General features: G+C 38.8%; 1 protein-coding gene and 1 long non-coding RNA gene across 2 annotated transcripts; both read left to right on the top strand.

Moving 5' to 3' along the window:
• Positions 1-12842: 12842 nt before the first annotated feature.
• On the top strand, positions 12843-17357 carry LOC308401321. The gene is made up of 3 exons (XR_013972527.1): positions 12843-12882; positions 13740-13793; positions 16955-17357. It is a non-coding gene; the product is annotated as an uncharacterized lncRNA (long non-coding RNA).
• A 6-nt stretch (positions 17358-17363) lies between these two features.
• LOC308401573 (uncharacterized protein) lies at positions 17364-20829 on the top strand (the record flags this gene model as incomplete). The annotated part of the gene is made up of 4 exons (XM_080889847.1): positions 17364-17983; positions 19757-19912; positions 20157-20252; positions 20503-20829. Exons 1-4 carry the CDS (start codon positions 17483-17485, stop codon positions 20827-20829), a joined length of 1080 nt encoding a protein of 359 aa, XP_080745973.1. The 5' UTR covers positions 17364-17482.
• Positions 20830-21401: the final 572 nt, after the last annotated feature.

Raw genomic sequence — 21401 nt, 5'->3', positions numbered from 1 at the left:
AATGTCAAGACATGTTGAGGAGGTAATTTAGCCATTTAAATCAGCTGTGTTGGATCAAGGACACATCTAAAACCTGCAGGACCCTGGCCCTCGAGGCCCGGAGTTCCCTCACCCCTGGTCTACACAAATCAAAAAGCCTGTTTCTGTTATGCAATTGCATTGTACTTTTTTCTTTTTTTTACACATTACTTAGGCGAGAGGTTGGCATCATATTTTGAATACGTCTGTTTACACATACCCCTATTTGTAAGCAAGCAGAAGCGCTGTCTTTGTGCCTGCCAGCAGCAGTCTGTCTCCACATTTGTCACGGAGCATGATCAAGTGCTTAAGTTACTAAGATGCAGCAGCAATGTAAAATATTTTAACAGCATTAAAGTAGCTGCACTGCCTTTTTTCAAACAGTCTTCAACAACACCTTTATTAATGCAAATGACCAGAAAGTGACCATTTGAAAATTGACACTGTATTAAAAGAACAAGTACGAAACTCAGTGATAATGTTCCGAGGTGAGCTGAGCAGTGGGAAAATGTGCTTGGTAGCTGATTATTATTAATTGGAGTGCCTGACCTTTGATTGGGCTTAGTGTACTTTTACCTTAAGTAAGTCTACAGTATCAAACATGAACAGATTAATGCTCTCGAATCCCACACTTATGCTTGCATATTTTCAGAAATATATTCATTATTCGATAAAAGAAATCATCTCTGCCAGGAAATCTGGTGAATTTCTATTTCATGTCCAATTTACCTCTAATTTACAGAAGTCATTATACTGTAATAGGACGGTTTTTCACAGTGGTCAGTGTTTTATATTAACATTTTCGCCTTTGGATTACTGCCTCATGAATAAATAAAATGTCTAATTTAATAAAAAACTATCTAGGCAAGGCAAGTTTATTTGTATAGCACAATTCAACAACAAGGTGATTCAAAGTGCTTTACAGAGACATTATCTACCATGTTTCTTCAGTGTTTCTCGTTAGCACATGTGTATCCAAAATCCGTAGATTCATTGCTTTGGAAACCAGTCTGCCAACGTAGTATTAAGTAGCATTACATAGCTGATGTTCAATTCTGACACCAGTGTAAGAGCCAAAAAGAGAATTCTGCTTATTTGCAGCTTAGACAAATATTTCAAATATGTTCATAAATATATCAGCTCAACCAGGAAGGAGATCACACAGCAGTAATAAGAATTTTAAATTATTAGCTGTGAGAAGAATGTCTAGTCTGGTCTAAGGTTCCTACATATCAGAAAAAGTATGATTATGAAAACCATTCTGATTAGAGGTGGCAAGAAAAAGACCTGTTATTAACAACATCAGGCCTGTGTTTTTAATAGATAGTGAACTGCCTTTACTTTAAAAAAGAAGAAGAAGCAATCAACACGGATGTCTTTCTTTGTTTGTACTCTACTGTCTGTTGTCCAGTTTAGCCTTCTAGTCCTACTGTTGCTTTCATTGATGCAACTTGGCTTTTATTCAAGTTTAGGGATCCTTTCAAAGCTTATAAAAGTGAAGTATTTTATGAATGTACATTTATTTGGTCACATTTTCTTTTTTTACAGCAGACGAAAACAGACCAGAAGAAATTAGTCTTGTGGTGTAATTATGTGGCAAAGTTTAACTGGTTAATGTATGAAGAGTAAGAGTCACAAAGTTGAACTTGAATAGTGGTGTGAAATATTTAGATTGGTAGTTTGGTCTGGTAGCTTTGTTGTAGACCCCATTAACTGCATTGATTTGCTGTCAGCTTTGCTGTAGCTTGGTTCCCTCTTTGTTGGCTTTCTGAACATTTTGGTTAGTGTGAATATCTTTTGTTCAGAAGAGCCTTTTGGTGTTCTGCTGTGGTTGATGCACATATTTTAATTCCAGCCGTGGCTGTTTGTTGCTGGAGTTTTGGCAAAGCAGTGCTGTGTGGGCGTGTGTGTGTGTGTGCAGACTACGTGGCGTTGGGCACTGGTGATGAGACCTGGTGCTCATTTAAGTGCCAACGACTAGATTTTCACTTGATGTTCCTAGGCTAATTTTTTTCCTGTTCAACCTATTTCTATCTGGGGTAGATGCATTCTTCTGTATACTAGTTATGATTATCAGAAATGATCAAAAATCTCTGTAATAAGGACAAATTAGGCCAACTTACTATACCTGCTAACATTCATTTTTACTCCCCACCACTCCTTAATGTGTTCCCGGGGTAGGAAATTGGATTTGGGAAGGGGGTGAGTGTAGGCTCGTTTGTGGACCAGATTGTGTGGTAGCCATTTTAATTAATGAGGGTGTTTTAATGTTACCTTCTGTTGTTGCTTTTTTATTTTCTCTTTTCAGAATAATTTACAGTGTCAAGGTGGAACATCGTGAACGCTATGGCCTGCTGTTATGGGAGGATTGCCAATTAATGTGGGTCACCTGTGTCTTACAGCCCATAAAAGCTGGCACAGGTGAACTGCTCAGTCTCTTCAACTTAGCTGATCAACTTATTGCTGATCTTTGTGTCTTGGTTACGGTATGTTTAAGCAAGTAAACTTCTTGCCTGAACTCTCTCCTTGAGATATATTTATTATTATGTTGTAGGAGATGGTCTAACCTGACCTGTACTGGAAAAAATATACAACTGTCTTAAAGTTTATTTGATATGACAATCAAATCATATTCATGCTAATACAAATAATGATAATGAAGAGATCAGATCAACGTGTGTGTCACATCTAGAAGCATATAGCTATTTCAGTGAGCCACCTGAATATTCAATAAGCATTTAGGAAAATGCAGAGTATTAAGTCACTTGAGTTGGTATTGTGAACCTAAAAGCTAAGTGGAATATCCCAACTATAAACTTGATAGAGGTATCCTGTTAAGCTGATATTCAGTAGAACAGATAAGCCTGTCTACACTAATTAAGATGAAAATAATTTACAGATGTTTAAATCTGCTTTTTTAAAAGTGGCTTGCTGCCAGGAAAAATTAGACAGCATCTAAAATTAAGAGGCTTCTCCACTATAAGCTTTTGTTAGTTCAATGATGTTATGATAATATGCAAAAGCTGAGTCTTACTAAAGTGGCTAACTGCCAGCTAACTGCTCGGGTGCATTAAGGAATAAGGGCTTAGCTAATCTTTACTTTTCTGTGATACTGCTGTCTTTGAATTTGTAATAAGCGTAATAATAGGATGATCCTATCTGTTTTCCGAGCATCCAGTGCAGGCAGGATGCCAGCCAACTACCCAGTTGGAGACCGGCACTGCTCTTCACTTTCAGTCAGTGCAACTCTACTTTCAGCTTAGATTATTTGACTTTTCCTAGATCTTTATGGATCAAAACCTATTTTTAAAAGTTCCATGAAATAGTTTGACCTTAACTAAAGTGAATGATATATAAAGCACTGGCTTATTCTGGCCAGGGAAATGCTTGATTAAAACAAAAAATGTCACAAACTAATAACAGAACATAAACAATGATATGGTGGTCCTGAAAGGTCAAACCCACTGCAAAAAAAAAAAAACATCAGCAAATATAAAAATGCTGCAGTAACGCACAGACAAAAAAATACAACTACAGCAGAATAAAACACAGTGGAAGCTGAATAAAAAGTTGGACGGAAACAAAAAACCAGATTTATCTACAGTATTATGAGTCATGTGATTAGAACACATATTACTTTGCATCTTTTTCTCACAGTAAAGAAAATTGTTCCTTTAAATGTGTCTCGATGCAATACTTTCCATGTTTTAGTTTCTATCATTTCTGTAGCTGTTTCATCGTGTTATTGTCTCGCTAAAAACACTCACCTTGTGTTTTGTGAGCTTTTGGGTTCTTTTTCTACCTTTGTTGCATTTTTTTCATTGTCATTTGCGTGTTTTTATAGCTTTTTTTCTATTTGCCAGTGTGTCCTTGTTTAAAAACATTTGTCTGTGTTGACAATACCCAGCTGTATACTCATGAGCCTTTCTCAAAAGCCTTATTGAGTGTTTTACTACCAATACAATGTCATCTACTATAACCCTGGCAAGACTGAGGTCAGTCATTACACAGGCCCTCTTGCCAGCAACATCAAATCAGCTGCTAAGAATCCTGGTACTAGATTTGGCATTAAATGAATCTCACATCTCAAGCTCACCCAGTTGTTGTTTTTTTCATCTATAAAATATTAGAAGTGAACCTACAGTATCAATCAATAATTTGAATCTTTTAGTACACACTATAATGTTATCCTGTCTAGACTGTGACTTGTGAACCACTCAGTTGGTCCAGAAATATTACAAAAACGAGCTGGCGAACACACATTGGCTTCTGGTGAAATTTTAAATTCATTGTATTAATTGTATTAAACACCTTACATGGTCTTGCCCCTGTTTATGTAGCAGACCTGAGACCACATTTCAGATAATGTCTGAACTGTTCTACACTTTCTTTAAATCTAGAAGTCATCCTTCCAGCACCTAAACTTTTCAGCCCTTCTCAACATCTAATGATTAATCTAAATGTCCACTAGCTAAGGTTAGCTTTTTGGAAAGAATTTGGTACTCGTTTGACTTTTTGGGCATGTGCCTTTTAATTTTCAACTATGTGTATGCATGTACTTTATGCTGGAGTATGTCTTATTTTTTAATTTAAGACTTGAAGCACTTAGTAACAGTACCTTTAATTTTGCCCCCTTTGGTTGGGTCCAGGCATGATTTCCCTGTTTAAAGTGTGCCTAAAGATCTGGCTTGCCTTACGATACTGAAATCACACCTTACATATACATATTTCCTCATATAGACGCTTGTTGTCACTTCACTTTTCAGTGTTTCTAAGTCATGAGAGCAGCTTGCACACACAAGTTAAGTTTGAGGACATAATTTCATTGCTACTTCTTTTTTTGTTTTGTTTTTTGCTTAATTTTTGGAAATCTGCTTTTAGTTTTTTCAAAACTATGTACATTCTATCTGTGTTTTCATCTTTTCTAACACGTGTCCATCAGAAATCCCATCATAGTGCTTAGCTGTGTTTTTTTTTTCTTTATCTAACTAGCAGGTCTTCTTTTTATCTGTTTTTCTTCCTTGAAACCACCTGCAGATGGTGGAGAAAGAGATTGGATAGTGCGCCAGAGCACAGAAAAGGAAGGTTTTGTTTTTTTCCCTTAATGTGTTCAGCCATATGAGGGAAGAACTGGGATGCTGGCCAGCCAAAATACTATCAAAGAAAACACACCACATTGTGAAAGTGTAACACACTGTTGCACACACACACAACCAACTGGCTTGTTGGTAAAAGGAAGAGGAGAAAATGAGGCAAGTGAGTAATGACTAGGCATCGTAGGGAGAGGAGAGAGGAGGGCAAGGATGAAACTGGTTTTGAGGCAGAGGGACAAAAAAATGAAGCCTAGATATTAAGGAAATAAGGTGGCAAACACAGCTGATAGGAAGGCAAGATGTAGAAAAGGGAAAGGAGGAATACAATTTAATTTCCCACCACTACCACTATTGACAGGTAATTGGACACGCCCTTTGGGACAGTTAGATAAACTCAGACTTGGATGGTAAACAATCCACAGCACAACACAGACCAATTTAGAGATAGCTATACAAACAGACAAGAATTACAAACTGAAACAAAAGAAGAAGGTCAGAGAAAGAGCGATATGAGTGAGATGGAGTAAACAAATAAGCATATAAATTACAATCCACGTGCTACATCACTAAAATGTGCATGCATGCTTGTACAGACAGATTTGACATTTGATTACCTTTCTTGTCCCTCCTCCTGTGTCTGTACTTCTCTCCTTTCCTCCACCACAGTCCATCATTTTATTCCCTCTTTCATCTTCTGTACGTTTCATCTGTTGTGTAAAAGGATTGCGCTGCTCTTTGAAACAACAGTTGCATAATGAACTGACATGACAATGTCAGCAATGCTTGTCCGTGAACTCTGGCAAATCTTTCGTGCTTTGAAGTGTAGTGTAAAGAGCAAGTCATCAGAGTTCATTCACAGCAGCAGTGCCACAAAAAGGTATTTTGTCACCTTCCTGATTTCTTCGTTGCATATTTCTCGCACTCAAATGTTTCAGATCATTAAACAATTTTTATATTAGACAAAAATAACACGAGTAAATACAAAATACATTCGTGTCTCTAAATAAATGATGACTTAATTTATTATTAAGAGAAAAACACGCTATCCAGACCTACCTGGCCCTGTGTGAAAACGTTATTCTATCCCTTTTTGTAAATCACCAATTAATTGTGATTAACCACATATTTTTAGAAGACTTAATTAAATTTCACTAGCCATTTCCAGCACTGATTACTTCCAGACCCATTGAAACTAGAAGTTATTTACATAAAATCTTTCTAACAAAGTGGAGGGAGCTAAAAGATCTCAGAAAGTAACATATCATGCCACGATCTAAAGAAACTGAAGAACAGATGAGAAACAAAGTCATGACATCTTTCAGCCTGGAAAGGGTTACAGAGCCATCTCTAAGGCTTTGGGGCTCCTGTGAACCACGGTGAGAGCCATTCTCTATAGATGGAGAAAAATTGGTGGAACTCTATCAGCAATGAGATGACCTTTTTTATCCAATAGAAGCACTCTCATATCACACGTGAGGGAAATGGTGGCTGTTTAACTCTGGCTTCAGGCTGACCAAGATCAGGTTTTGGTGGACGTAAGATCATAACACAGGTGTGCCAAACAGTCATCAGTGGCATGGAGGAAAAAGAGAGTCCAGCCACATGTAAGCTTCCGTGATAGGAGAGTCCTCAATCCTCCTTGGTCCTTTCAAATTCTCCTGCATCCAAATAGCTGAAGATTCAAAATTTACACCAGCCTCCATTCTGTGTACCTATGCAGAAACCGAAAACAAAGGGGAGGGAAAAAACAGTCTGCAAGACATGTAACTTCTTTTTCAGATTATACACGTCAAAGTCAGAGATTCTCTCGAGATTAGTGGTCCCCTCAGTGTCTCACTCACTCCCCCCTCCCATCCCGCTCGCTTTCTGAAAAAAAAATCCATGAATCCACATGGTAGGATTTGTAAAGAATTTATTCGTAAATCAGGGTGGAAAATAAGTATTTGGTCAATAACAAAAATACAACTCAATACTTTGTAACATAACCTTTGTTGGCAATAACAGAGGTCAAACGTTTACTATAGGTCTTTACCAGGTTTGCACACACAGTAGCTGGTATTTTGGCCCATTCCTCCATGCAGATCTTCTCGAGAGCAGTGATGTTTTGGGGCTGTCGCCGAGCAACACGGACTTTCAACTCCCGCCACAGATCTTCTATGGGGTTGAGGTCTGGAGACTGGCTAGGCCACTCCAGGACTTTCAAATGCTTCTTACGGAGCCACTCCTTTGTTGCCCGGGCGGTGTGTTTTGGATCATTGTCATGTTGGAAGACCCAGCCTCGTTTCATCTTCAAAGTTCTCACTGATGGAAGGAGGTTTTGGCTCAAAATCTCACGATACATGGCCCCATTCATTCTGTCCTTAACACGGATCAGTCACCCTGTCCCCTTGGCAGAAAAACAGCCCCATAGCATGATGTTTCCACCCCCATGCTTCACAGTATGTATGGTGTTCTTGGGATGCAACTCAGTATTCTTCTTCCTCCAAACATGACGAGTTGAGTTTATACCAAAAAGTTCTACTTTGGTTTCATGTGACCACATGACATTCTCCCAATCCTCTGCTGTATCATCCATGTGCTCTCTGGCAAACTTCAGACGGGCCTGGACATGCACTGGCTTCAGCAGCGGAACACGTCTGGCACTGCGGGATTTGATTCCCTGCCGTTGTAGTGTGTTACTGATGGTGACCTTTGTTACTTTGGTCCCAGCTCTCTGCAGGTCATTCACCAGGTCCCCCCGTGTGGTTCTGGGATCTTTGCTCGCCGTTCTCATGATCATTTTGACCCCACGGGATGAGATCTTGCGTGGAGCCCCAGATCGAGGGAGATTATCAGTGGTCTTGTATGTCTTCCATTTTCTGATGATCGCTCCCACAGTTGATTTTTTCACACCAAGCTGCTTGCCTATTGTAGATTCACTCTTCCCAGTCTGGTGCAGGTCTACAATAATTTTCCTGGTGTCCTTCGAAAGCTCTTTGGTCTTGGCCATGGCGGAGTTTGGAGTCTGACTGTTTGAGGCTGTGGACAGGTGTCTTTTATACAGATGATGAGTTCAAACAGGTGCCATTCATACAGGTAACGAGTGGGGGACAGAAAAGCTTCTTACAGAAGACGTTACAGGTCTGTGAGAGCCAGAGATTTCCCTTGTTTGAGGTGACCAAATACTTATTTTCCACCCTAATTTACGAATAAATTCTTTACAAATCCTACCATGTGAATTCATGGATTTTTTTTCACATTCTGTCTCTCACAGTTGAAGTGTACCTCTGGTGCAAATTACTGACCTCTGTCATCATTTTAAGTGGGGGAACTTGCACAATCGGTGGCTGACTAAATACTTTTTTGCCCCACTGTATATAGAGTTGAAGCAATGTCCAAAAATAAAGCAGTTCAAAAAGTGTTATAAAGATGTGATCTTCATGAGTTATAAAGAAAGGGAAAATGTTGAAATTCAGCAAATGTCTTTATTCAGAACATGTATTTATTCACACATGTATTTTAGTGCTTTTGTTTTGTGGTGCTCCCGTCCTTCCCCTCTGTTTTTAAAGTTAGCACGACTGGAATTTAAGCATGTGTTGTACTCCTGTGTAGTCTTTGTTCATTTCTAAGATGTTTTTTGCATTTCTTTCACTTGTTTCAGCGATTCAATTACCAGGTCAGTTTATTGTTCATGAGCAAAACAACTTGATTTGTTTTCACTCCTGTTCAATTTGGATGAGTGTCCTTGAAGTGATTTCTACAACAGGCCTTTCTCTCTATTCTATAAATATGAATTGCAAAAACTGTAGCTTTTTTCTGGCAGAATAAACTTTGCGGATCAAAAGGTGGATCGCTTTTTAATTGTACTCTATAAACAACTCTTTGCAAACTGTACAAATGATCCTGTGCCATAACTTAAAGCAGCCAGTTCACCATACCCTTTGCATCTCAATTTTTTGTTTATTTTTTTTCTCTGCACACCTGTATTCGTCGCTTCTGGTTACATCCCCTTCCACCTATATTATAGCTGCAGAAGTGATCCACTGACATTCTGCTTGGAGGTTATGTCGACCAGACGCTTACACCACCCTCTTTTCCCTGCTCAAGAAAGGAGCATGTTTCTTCTTTGGATGTGGCAACTTCTACCTTGAAAGATAAAATTCACTTTTGAAATTCAGTGAACGTCTGTAATGAATGACCAATAACTTGACTATGTTTCATTTGTTACAGGGTTTATTGGCTTTACTGTGCAATAAATATTACTATGAAATGAAATACGAAGGGTTAGTTTTGCATTTTGCAGCCCTGATTTATCATCAAGGCTTATACACAAATTACCATAGGTGTTTCCAGGTAACAGATAATTATGTGTTTATCTTCAAATAAAGTGTAACTTTTAGAATATTTAGTAGAATTCATTTTTGCACTAAATAGCCACCTACATTTCCTCATTATTACGATGTTACTACCATGTAAATGTCACTATATATATGTTGACTTCCAAATACTGCACAGAAATAACAGATTTATTGCTCACAGGTTATCATGTTGCTACAAAAATAATACTATGCTGTTACTAACTTTTGTTACATTTCTTTTCACATTATTTAATTTTCCACAGCTATTGATAATTAAATGATATCATGGAGAGACTACTCTTTTATTCAATGTAACATGCAACCAAAAACCAAATATAGATAGATAGATAGATAGATAGATAGATAGATAGATAGATAGATAGATAGATAGATAGATAGATAGATAGATAGATAGATAGATAGATAGATAGATAGATAGATAGTATCATTAAGACAAACAAAGAAATAACAGTGCTTGAAATTTTATCAGGTGATATCACTGCTAAGGCTCTAAAGGCACCCAGAGCAAAATGAACATGATAAATGGCTTTGCCAGAGAAGACTGTCAAAAAATGCAGTAATAACAAAATAAATATACACTGTCTAGAGAACAAAGCAAAAACCATTTATTAATATTTAAAAGGTCAGGCTGTGTTCATTAATAATGTACTTTTTGTTTGCATTAGAATGAATGCAGTGTAGTTGTTTGTGTTCCTTTTTCTATGTTGTATTAGTCTGTAAAATGACGTTTTTTAAAAACTTGATGTTGATGTTGCCTAAAACAGGCAAGTGTTTTTTTCTAGGTAGGTAAAATAAACCATGGTGGTAAACCCAGGGAATCAAACAACAAGAGACAACACTGAAACCATTATCAGCTGTGTTTAACCACATTCTCACTAATTAAGGCGTGTAGTAATTATTCATTTATTTGTTTATGCTGCTTGTTTTTAGTACTACTAAGTCTAATTGATGGTATAATTCCCCAAAAAAACCCATTCCATTTTTTTTTTTAAAAGGCCATGAGATTAAAATAACATAAAAAAGAAGAAAAATAAACAAACAGAGCTTTTTCACATCAGGCATTTTTACTAGAGTAATCATAGGACCAGTGGAATTAATGTCTCCATTAAAAGTACCAGTCAACTCTATCACTGAACCAGCATGTACAAAAGCAAGACCTCTTCTAAGTAGAATGCAGCCACTATGAATACACCTGTGGTTCCCTTACTGTGACAATTCAGAATGCCTGCGAGGTTTAAGGGATAAGAAAAGCTATGTCAAAAAGATTAAAGTAGGAATACCATGTAATATGGATTTAACCTGATCTTTATGGAGGGAGTATTCACACTGCAGGATCACAGATGAGTTTTAAAAGGTTTGAGCAAAAAAGATTTAGTATTATGAATGTTGTATTATATGAGTGACACAGGCAGAAATAAATCCTAACTTTAGAAACATCCATCCATTCTCTTCCGCTTATCCTTTTTAGGGTGGCCAGGGGGCAGGGCTAAAACACACTCATATTCACACCTATGTGCAATTTGGAGTTTCCAATTAACCCATACATGTCTTTGGACCATGGGAGGAAGCTGGAGAGAACCCACACAAACATGGGGAGAACATGCAAACTCCACACAGAAAGACCCCGGTCTGAATTGAACTCAGGACCTTCTTGCTGTGAGGCAACAGTGCTAACCACTGTGCCACATTGCTGCTTTAGAAGCAATGTTTTACTTCATGATCATATTAATTGCTACTACATGGGCTATCTTTTTTTTTTTATATACAGATAAGCTTTGTAGTATCCAGTCAGTCTTTTAATTACACAAGTATCGTAAACACTAAGTCTGAAACTGGCAGACATGATATCACAGTGGATTAAACCATGCCTGCTACATGATGTGAACACAAAAGCAAAGCCTGTTCTTTATAAGAAAACTTATGTAAAACTTTCTTCTGCACTCAGGCTCATATTTCAGCTCCGTTCTCACTCAGCTACACATTGTGATTGTGGTCTGTGAGCTGCCGTGTTGAAAGAGTGATTAGCAAAAGGTTACAAAATTAGGGCTGGTACGAATGGCTTTTATACTAATTGGCAAATTTTGGATGGACGTAATGAAGGAGGTGCTGTTTGTAAAAGGAATTCATTTATGGAGTGCAGTAAACACACAACGTTCAAATTAAACACGTGATGCTGCACTCCATACAGAATGGAGGTAAATGCAAATTTCAGATTTTTCACAACAATGTTTGGACAGAAAAAGTAAAAAAGTTCATTGGTTCTGAGAACTGATGAACTCATTTTTGGTAGGCTGCCCTGTTCTCACTAAATTATTACTAAATTTCTTCTGCAGTGGCAGACATTCAGGCTTACCCAGCCAAGTTCAGTAAAGGCAGCAGTTAATTAGGGAGGGCTGATGATTAGAGAACATTTCCTAATGCTAGACAACATGATTTCAAGTCCTGCATGTGTGTGCCTCTGTAAGCGTGTATTTGCATTTGCCCCGTGAATATTACTGCAGTGTACTCATTAAGATATAATAAAGGAAAAATAGTGAGACGTTATTATGAACCAGTAATAGCTGCATGAATCAGCCTGCAATACTGGAGTGCTTTCAAACTAATAAACATAAAGAAACAAAGCAGGTGTCAAAAATCACATTATTTTGCAATGTTTTTTTCTTTGTAAACTTTAAATGCTCCTCCAGCCTGTGCTGCTATACAACAGTTATGTTCAGCCTTATTAAAAAAGAAAAAAGAAACATGAATTGATCTTCAAAGGAAAACACAGCTCAAAGAAAATGTAAAAGTGTATCTAAAGAAATTACAGTAAGATTAAATAAATAGTTGTCATGCCGGAAAAGAAACTTCTTGTCAGATATCTCAGAAGTTAAGCAGCCTGTTCATCATATAAAATCCAGTGAAGCGTTGAGATTGATATGGCGGGCCACAGATACACCCTAAAAAATTATTCAGGGGCTTAGTAAATATCATTATAATTCTAAGTTAGATGACCTTGATTAAATCTTTGAAAATCACAAACGTGTTATCTTGAGTTGAAAATACTGAAAAGAATGCTTAAATTTTCAACACCAGTTTTTGAGTTGAACTGAGTTCTTTTGTTCAAGTTTATTTAAAAGAAAAAATTCTGTATTTGAAACACAGGGTGCATTATTTAAATCTACTCAATATATCTCATAGAAAGTACTCAAAATAACTGAGAGACTGGTATTCATATTTATCATTGTCTTTAACTTTAATTATTAATGGTTCAAAATCAATATAATTTTGTCCCCCAATACTAACTTAAAACTTTGAGTAAGACTAATGACCTTTGGCATGTACCGCGCGCGAGGAGCATGGCCTCATGGGAGATTTTCTGCACGTTGAACGAGACAGACACACATCCACTGCAGACTTGGTAACGTTTTCAGGTAAGTGACCATTCTTACATTAGCTGTCTTTATCCACACCGTTCTTTTATAACATGTTCTGAAGAAAGCGTTTGTCATGGTGGCTCACTTTTCGCAGCGTGTTTGTGCACGTTAATTTAAGTTTTCAACCCGTCTTCCAGTAAAGGCGGCGGGAAACCGCGCCCTTTTATCCTTTTACGTTCTGAGTCGCTATCTGCGTTCCGGGTAATTTGACCGGAATGTCCCGGTACCAGCGACCTGACCGTTTAATCGGGGGCATTTTAGGAACCACGTGAAAGCAGGTGTGCTCAGACATTTCTAGAAAATGGCCCTGTTGAGTCACGGTGCGGGAGCTGCGGTAGTCACGCGGCCTGACTCACTCTGTCAGGTTGTTCAGGAGGAGATGAACAGACGTCATCAATGGCTTTGGTAACTAAGAAGACCTGCCCGCGGAACAGTTCATAGCAGCAACCATGCTGCTTAGCTTTCTTGTTCTATGTGGGGTCTTTCAGAGCATATAAGACGCTGCTTTCAGCTTTGTCCCGAACAGGGCCAGTTTTTGAGAGAACGCTGACAGGACCGCCCGGGTCAGCAGATTACCTCATCCAGGGCCGGTCCAAAGTACTATGGGGCCTTAAGTAAATTTAGACTCGGGGCCCTACTTCCTTTCAGATCCCAGAAAATAATGGAAAAAAAAAAAGCTTTGGTCTTTTGGGTCAAGCCAAAAGTACCATCATTTCCAGTATAGTTACTCCCAGTTTACATAAATAAATGTTTATTTCAATCCAAGCTAAAATTTCTTATAAGAGATTGATGTTATGGCAGATTACTCAGTGACATGTTTTGTAATGATAAAGTTTTGATTTGTATTTTTTCAGCACCATCTTCACCACCAGGAGAAAAAAATCTGCATCAACTACAAAGTAAAGCAGGTAATTTTACTCAGAGGACTTGATGTGTTAAATTTTGGAATGATATGATATTGTTTTATACAAGCTGAGTAGTGGATGGTGATACCACCTAAATATTTATACTGGTTTTGTGGTGGGTTATTTTAGTCATACAAATGCCAAATCTAAATTTTGAGAATTTTTCAGTTCGGTAAATATATTGATGAGTTCATGGTCTGTCATCTAGTGTCACCATACTATCTTTTTATTTATACAGCATGGTGATGTGATTCAGATTATTTCAATGTGGTTAAGTATTGTACTTTGTTCCATGTTGACTTATTTGTAAGTTGTATCCTCCACCTGAATTGGTAGTGAGTATTGGTTATTCAATCAGTTAATCATACAAAAACTGCGTAAATATGGTTATACACCATTCTGTCATCTTCATACTGTGAGACATATTTTCTCACAATTTTTTAGGTCACAGGTGATGAGATGGCAGTGTAAACTCTGCAAACATGAGGAGTCATCAAAAGTGTCACTACTCAAACATTATCGAGTGAAACATGGTACATTTGGTCATGGCTATTCCATACCCTGTCTTCATTTGAATTGTCCTTGCTCTTTTAAGACATGGGGTGCCTTACACTCACACTTGTCTAGGTCTCACAGTTCGCATGAAACGGAAGAGTGTGAGGTCCTTCCAACTATTAGATGTAAAATCTGTGACTCTTTTTACCCAAACACAAAAGACTATTTTCAACATATAAATTCCCATTTGAAAAGCCATGAAACCATAGAGTGTGTTTTTGATGGTTGTGAGTTTAAGACAAACATTTGTGGGACTTATGCGACTCACAGAAGTCGAAAGCACAGATTTTGTTCATGGAAGCACTTTAAAACTAACTTGATTTCAAAGCAAACTGTCAGTACATCTAATGAAATCGTCTTACCAGCACTGGAATTAGAAGATCACGAGGACTTGGATGTCACCACTGAACTTGGTTGTGAAAGGGAAACAACAAATGAAATTTTGAAAAATATTGGTGTGCTCTTGTTAAAACTGGAAAGCATCTATAATGTTTCTGGTAAATGTGTGGATGACTTGGTAGAACAGCTCAGTTATATCTGCACATTATCACTTCAGTATATTCCAAAGTCAATAAGTGATATTCTTATTAAGAATAACTGTAATATTGATCAGTCTTTTGTCAGTGAATTGGCTGAAAAAATATGTCACTGTAGTCCTTTATGTGCAGCCCTTAGTCCTGATGGTCCCTTTGCTTCAAGATATAAGAGACAGAAATATTTCAAGGAAAACTTCTGTGTTATTGAACCAGTAGAATACTGTTTGGATCCAGAAAAGAATTCCACTTTTCAGTATGTGCCTATTCTTCAGTCCTTGCAGCTGTTACTGAGTAAAGAAGATGTTAACAGTATATTAACTAGACATTTGAACACTTCACAGTTATCCTCTTTCCACGATGGACAATATTTCAAGCAAAACCAACTTTGTGCTATTGAGGACTTAAGTATTTCCCTTGTTCTCTATGTGGATGACTTTGAAATTTGTAATCCACTTGGGACTTCAAGAAAAAAACACAAAGTCACAGCTGTGTACTGGGTACTTGCTGATATACCAACTGAACTGAGATCACAGCTAACATCAATTCAATTGGCTCTCCTGTGTAAGGCAAGTGATGTTAAAACTTTTGGCTATGAAACTGTTCTCGAGCCACTTTTAAAGGATCTCATAACATTAGAGAGAGACGGGATTTTTTGTTCACAGCTTGGTAGATATATCAGGGGCACTGTTTTTTGTGTTTGTGCTGACAATCTTGGTGCTCATTCTCTTAGTGGACTCGTGGAAAGCTTTTCTGGACATTACATCTGTAGATTTTGCCTTGGAGACCATTCAGACTTTCAGCAAAAAGAAGTTCGTTCAGGAGCTTTTCCACCAAGAACAAAAGAGAACTATGATCTACATGTCCAAACCATAAAGGAAAATTCCTCCTCGGTTCATTTTTGTGGTGTGAAGAAAGGTTGTCCATTAACGGGGAAATTAAAATATTTCCATTTTGTCACAGGGTATCCTCCAGATCTTTTGCACGACCTTTTTGAAGGCATAATTCCACTAGAATTAGCATTATGCCTTCATGTGTTTATCCGTAAACGTTACTTTTCCTTAACTGAACTCAATAACTTCATAACAGAATTTCCTTACAAATGGACCGATAAAACAGATCGCCCCCAAATCATCCCCCTAAATTTTTCCACTCGCAAAAGCATTGGTGGCAACGCACATGAAAATTGGACGTTATTGAGACTATTACCTTTTATTATTGGGGAAAAGATTCCCAAAAATGATGAAGCATGGCAAGTTCTTATGACTCTAAAAGATATAACTGAACTTGTTGTGTCCCCTAGTCACAGAGAGGAAAGTATTTGCTACTTGGACACACTTATATCTGAACATCGCAACAGGCTATTGGAGGTTTTCCCAGAGCAAAAACTAACTCCAAAACACCATTTTTTGGAGCATTATCCTGACTTGATCAGAGGATTTGGTCCATTAGTATGCCTCTGGACTATGCGCTTTGAGGGTAAACATAGTTTCTTTAAGAAGGTTGTTAAACACACAAACAGCTTCAGAAATGTACTATTGTCACTTGCCTCAAAGCACCAGATGATGATGGCATACTATTCAGATGGTAATGCATTGAAGCCATCAGTGTGTGTCACTAAAGTATCATCTCTTCCATTGGAACTGCTTGATGTAGAAATACAGCAGTGTCTCAAGGAACTTTATCCAACACAAGCCTATGTGAATTTGACCAACTCTCTGACTCATCATGGAACTAAATATGCCTCAGGAATGGTTTTGCCTCATGGATCTACTTGTGGCTTACCTGACTTTGTGGAGATTTTACAGATTGTTGTCTTAAGCAATGAATTTCTTTTCATTGTGAAGTTGCTCAACAGCTGGTATGATGAACATTTTAGGGCATTTATTCTGGATCCTTCTGGGAAAATGACCTTAATACATCCCAGAGTACTTGGTGACACTTACCCCTTAACACCATATCGTGTTGAAGGCAAGCAAATGGTGTCAATAAAACGTCACATTGTTTGTTAGTGTAAGGGGAAAGACTGAGATACCCCCTTTCTTTTTCTTTTTTCTTGTGGTTTTTATTCTGCAGATGGACTCCGTTGCCTTGAAAGTAATTTTTGGACAACAGAGTGAGAAGCTTGTGCTCTCTTCAGGAATACCCAGGACTGTTGAGGAGTTGCATGAGACAGTGAGAGAGACATTTGGGCTAGTTGAGGATTTCATATTGCACTATTATGATGACTCATTTGGAGATTTCTTTACACTTCATTCTCCCAACCAAATCAAAGATAGGGGTACAGTCAAAGCTGTGGTCATTCCATCAGTAGTGCTTACATTGATTCCTCAGTGTGAAAATCCCTCAGATGTAAGTTCACTGAATGAAAGTTCAAGCTCTTCAACCTATAAAACCACAGAGGACCAAACAGATGGATCATCTCTGTCTTCAGACAACACTGTCATACTCTCCCCTCTTCAAAGTCCTCTAAAGACTACATGGCCAGATGAAATTGTCATTCCACTTTTCTCTGTGGCAACAGAGACTGTACTGAAAAATGCCAATGAAGTCTTTGTTCAAAATGGCACTGTGCTGAACAATACTTCAGTCAAGTCAGATATAATGGAAAAATTAGCTGATTATATGTACAGCTACACAGCCTACCCTACTGGCCTTCAGATTGGAGAAGTGGCAGAGGCTCTGGTCAAAAAGCACCCGTGTCTGACAGAGCCAGGCAGTCGTAATGGCTGGATGGGATGGATGTATAGTCTTAAATACAAGATGGGAAATTACAGGTCAAAGTTACGAAGTCTTGGAGTTCCAGAGGTTACTTGCAACTCACTGAAGAACAAGCACCCTGATGACAAGGCTCCAGCGAAGAACATAAAGAAGGCGCGGAAAGGAGAAGTGCTGTTTCTGCCACACTATCCAGGACAAGATGGTAAAGAACAGCAAGAGCTGGAGCGACAACAACTGATTGATGAGTGTAAGAAGAAAAACAGCACAGCCATCAAGGATTTAATGTGCAAAACCTTTGCACATAGAAGACATGATATTATCAGCCAACAGCTGAGTGTCAGCGACATCAAGGACAGATGGCCGGCGTTGTTTGACGTCTCCCAAGTAAGTGTACATTTAAAGGGATATCCACTTGTAAATAAAATTTGGTCTGTTAGATCCCCCATCATAAGAGAAGTGAGAAAAAACATGTTGCTACCATCCTAGTGATTTTGATGATCTTGCAGCAGCCAGGTTGCTTTAATTTGTCATAAGACTCTAGAATCGCTAGGAATTTGAATCAGAATGAGGAATCTGAATCAAAACCAGAATGGTTCTTATTGAAACCATTCCCAAGCCTATGGAACGATAAATAATTTCCGTTCACTTAACTTGTTTTAGGCTAAGCTAATGTAACCTGACTGAAGAATGACTGGGCTGATTGCAAAGTGCCTTTGTCTCACTTATCTAACTCTGGAGCACATAACGACAGACTAGATTTTACTGAAGAGTAAAGAGTGAAGAGTAATTTAATATTTTTATGAAACGTTGGTTACGTATTGTAACCCCAGATTCTATGAGTATAGGCGCAGCCCTTTAAGTGGGTATTCCCCTTGTGCGCGCAGCACTGAAGTATTTTATTCCACGCCCACCTGCTGTGTGGGCCTCACCCTGGTCTAGTATAAGTTATGGTGAGACCAGGAAATCGACTCTGCCGTTTTTCTTCAGCCAGCCAGAAGATGTCCAGCGAGACCATCCGTCTGTGTCCATCCTGCCAGACCGGCTACATCATGTCGTATGACCGACATGCCGTCTGCGTGGGCTGCCTCGGTCCTCACCATGCAGACCTCGCCCTCACACCTTAATCCTATTGCCGCTCCTGTTAGCTCCTCCCGCCAGAGGAAAAGCAGTGGAGGTCAGCCTTTTTCAAGGGATGCTCATCCACCCCTGGCCTTCACATGTCGGCGAGGACGCCGCTCCCAGTTGTTGGTGCGCTGCTCCTGGATCTGCCTGGCATCATCCAGGAGGCAGCTGGTGAGAAGGGACTTTCCGTCCCTCAGCCTGCTCCACCCCCCCATTGGATGATCTGGCGGGAAGGTATGGCTCTGCTCACTCTCGTTGCCCAGATCCCATCTGGCCCCAGTTCCCGGCGGTGATGACCTACCTCTCTGAGGCAGCAGCAGAGCCAGCGAAGATTAGAGCGCGGTCTCTACCTAGGGCTTCACAGAGGGCTTCACAGACCGGAGTTTTCCGCCTGTTCCCCCTCTAGAGCCGAGCCTCGCTTCAGTTTTCGGCACCAAAATGACCAAGGTCGTTGGACAGCAACCGGCCCATCCCGCCAAACTTGACCAGCTGATAGCAAGGTTCACTGATCGCGCACATCAATGCACTGTTCAGTCAGCTGCAGTGACTAACAACACTGCCTTGCTAGCGTTTGTCATCTCCAGGAAGGTGGAGGAAGCAGAGCTGCCAGAGGAGCTGAAAGGCTTTCTCTGTAAAGCCGCTGACGCGATTCTGAATATTTGCGCCACTTCAGTGGAGGTGTGTTCCTCTCGCATCGCTGCCTGGCAGACGATGGTTCAGAGGGCAACCTGGCTCCGCCTCTTCCCTCAAAGATTATACAATCTCACAGGGAAATAGTGCAAGCAATTCATAACATAAAATTTAGAAGCTTAGTGGAAGATAATACTTTATGTTAAGGCTTTAGTCTGCATACTGAACAACTCCACTTATATGGATTTATGTCTGGATGAGTAAATTAATCTTTTGCATGTTAGAAAATAAGGTCCAGGTTGCAAAAAATGGTAGTTCCACTTAAAGATTTTTTTTTTTTTTGATTGAATCAGAATTTTGGCCTTCAGATTTTTTGTCCTTGGTTTTTTGTCCTCTCCCATCCAGGTCAGTGCAGAGTTTCATAGGATCACGACCCTGAACCTTGAACCAAAGTTCATGTCATCGTTGGACTTGTATTCATCCAAACTCCTGTCCTTGTTTCAAGCCAAGAAAGGTGCTGCTGGACAACGCCACAGAGCACAGTTAAACCTTCTGCTTCAGGTAAGGAAGATTGCATTTTCTAACCACAAAAACGTTCCAACACAGCATTGAAGAGGCCCTTCCACTAAAAACGGCTTTTCTTAGGTTTCTGTTCAATATTTTAGCTCCACAGGTGTTCTTACCTTGATGGTGGGTGTGAAAACAGGTCAACAACAGAAAAAAAATAGTTATGTTTAAGCTAGAAATGGTAAGTCATGTTTTAAATGTGCAAATTTTGCCTCAGTTGAGACTTCCTGTTTTACAGAGTGGAAATTCCATCGAGAAAAAACGAGAAGTCATCATCAAATGTCTCATTGACCATCTGGGAGAGGATCCAAGTGCCTTAATCAAAACCTTTGAGGTTGGCGCAATAAATCTGTTTTAGGAATATTAGTAGTTTATTTTAGCTTGTGAGATCATAGAAAAGTTTTAAGATACTGTTCTAAAGAAAAAAAGCAAACACTTCAAAGCATACAAAAGAATAGCATTTGCTCAAAGATTTTGGAGCAGTGTCCACATATTATGAGTACCGGTGATGTCATACAAATGAAACTTTTTGTTTCAATGTTTGGAAATATGTGAGCTGAAAACAGTTCTTTCTCTTTTTAAAGGACGGTGCTGATGCTGTCTTCGTTGAAGAGGCTTTGGCTGAGGAGGTGATGAAGATTTACCTGCTGCAGAATCAAGACAGGTCAGGCGAACCTACTGATGTGGGTATTGTTATTGAAGGCGTTACTGTTCTGGGCAAACTTGGGAATCTGAGCAAAGCCTGTTGCTATCTTTTGGGACTGTGCTATGCTCTGGATCTGAAATACCCCAAGAATTTCAAATGCACATTTGAAGCATTTCAAAAAGTGTTCATGGAGCTGGATCCAGGAAACCTTTCTGTCAAGGTTCAAAGACTGAAAAATTTCACAGGGCTGTTCTTAAAGTGTTAGACTTGTTAAGTGACATGTAATGCTCATCAAAAGGTTCAGTTGCGGCATTACATTGTGTTGACATTCCTGTTCATAAATAATGTTTGTACCATAAACTGTGTTTTTGTATTAACTTTCCAGATTCACATTAAGGTGTAAATGGGAGAGTATCTTCTGTTTGTTTGTTTTTTGTTTTTTTAGCGCAATCCTTTTTGAAACCTTTTTATTTAAATTATGGATGTTTTTTGGTCACTCTTTAGTTATAATCTTCCCAATTTTTTGGAATCAAAATAAGATGTTCAAAAACTATGTCACAGTGCAAAATTTCTTTTTTTTTTTCAGGATTTATATTTTTTTGGGATCTTAATTTTATTTTTGTCATTTGACCTTTTCTGAAAAGGTAAAGCACTGCGTTCACTTGAGCCACTTTTATTCTTTGTATGGCAGGTACATTTTTCTTGTTGTTAGCATCAATATGCCAGTTTTACAGAGTTTTGTTAAGCATGCCAATTTGGATGCAATTTTATTATATAAGGCTGTTGTGACTGAAATTTTATCCAAGTTCTATCCACTGAATGTAGAACAGATTTCAG

This window comes from Rhamphochromis sp. 'chilingali' (genome assembly GCF_963969265.1).
Source record: "Rhamphochromis sp. 'chilingali' genome assembly, chromosome: 8".
Classification (NCBI taxonomy): Eukaryota; Metazoa; Chordata; class Actinopteri; order Cichliformes; family Cichlidae; genus Rhamphochromis; species Rhamphochromis sp. 'chilingali'.
This window is presented reverse-complemented; position numbering and strand designations above follow the sequence as displayed.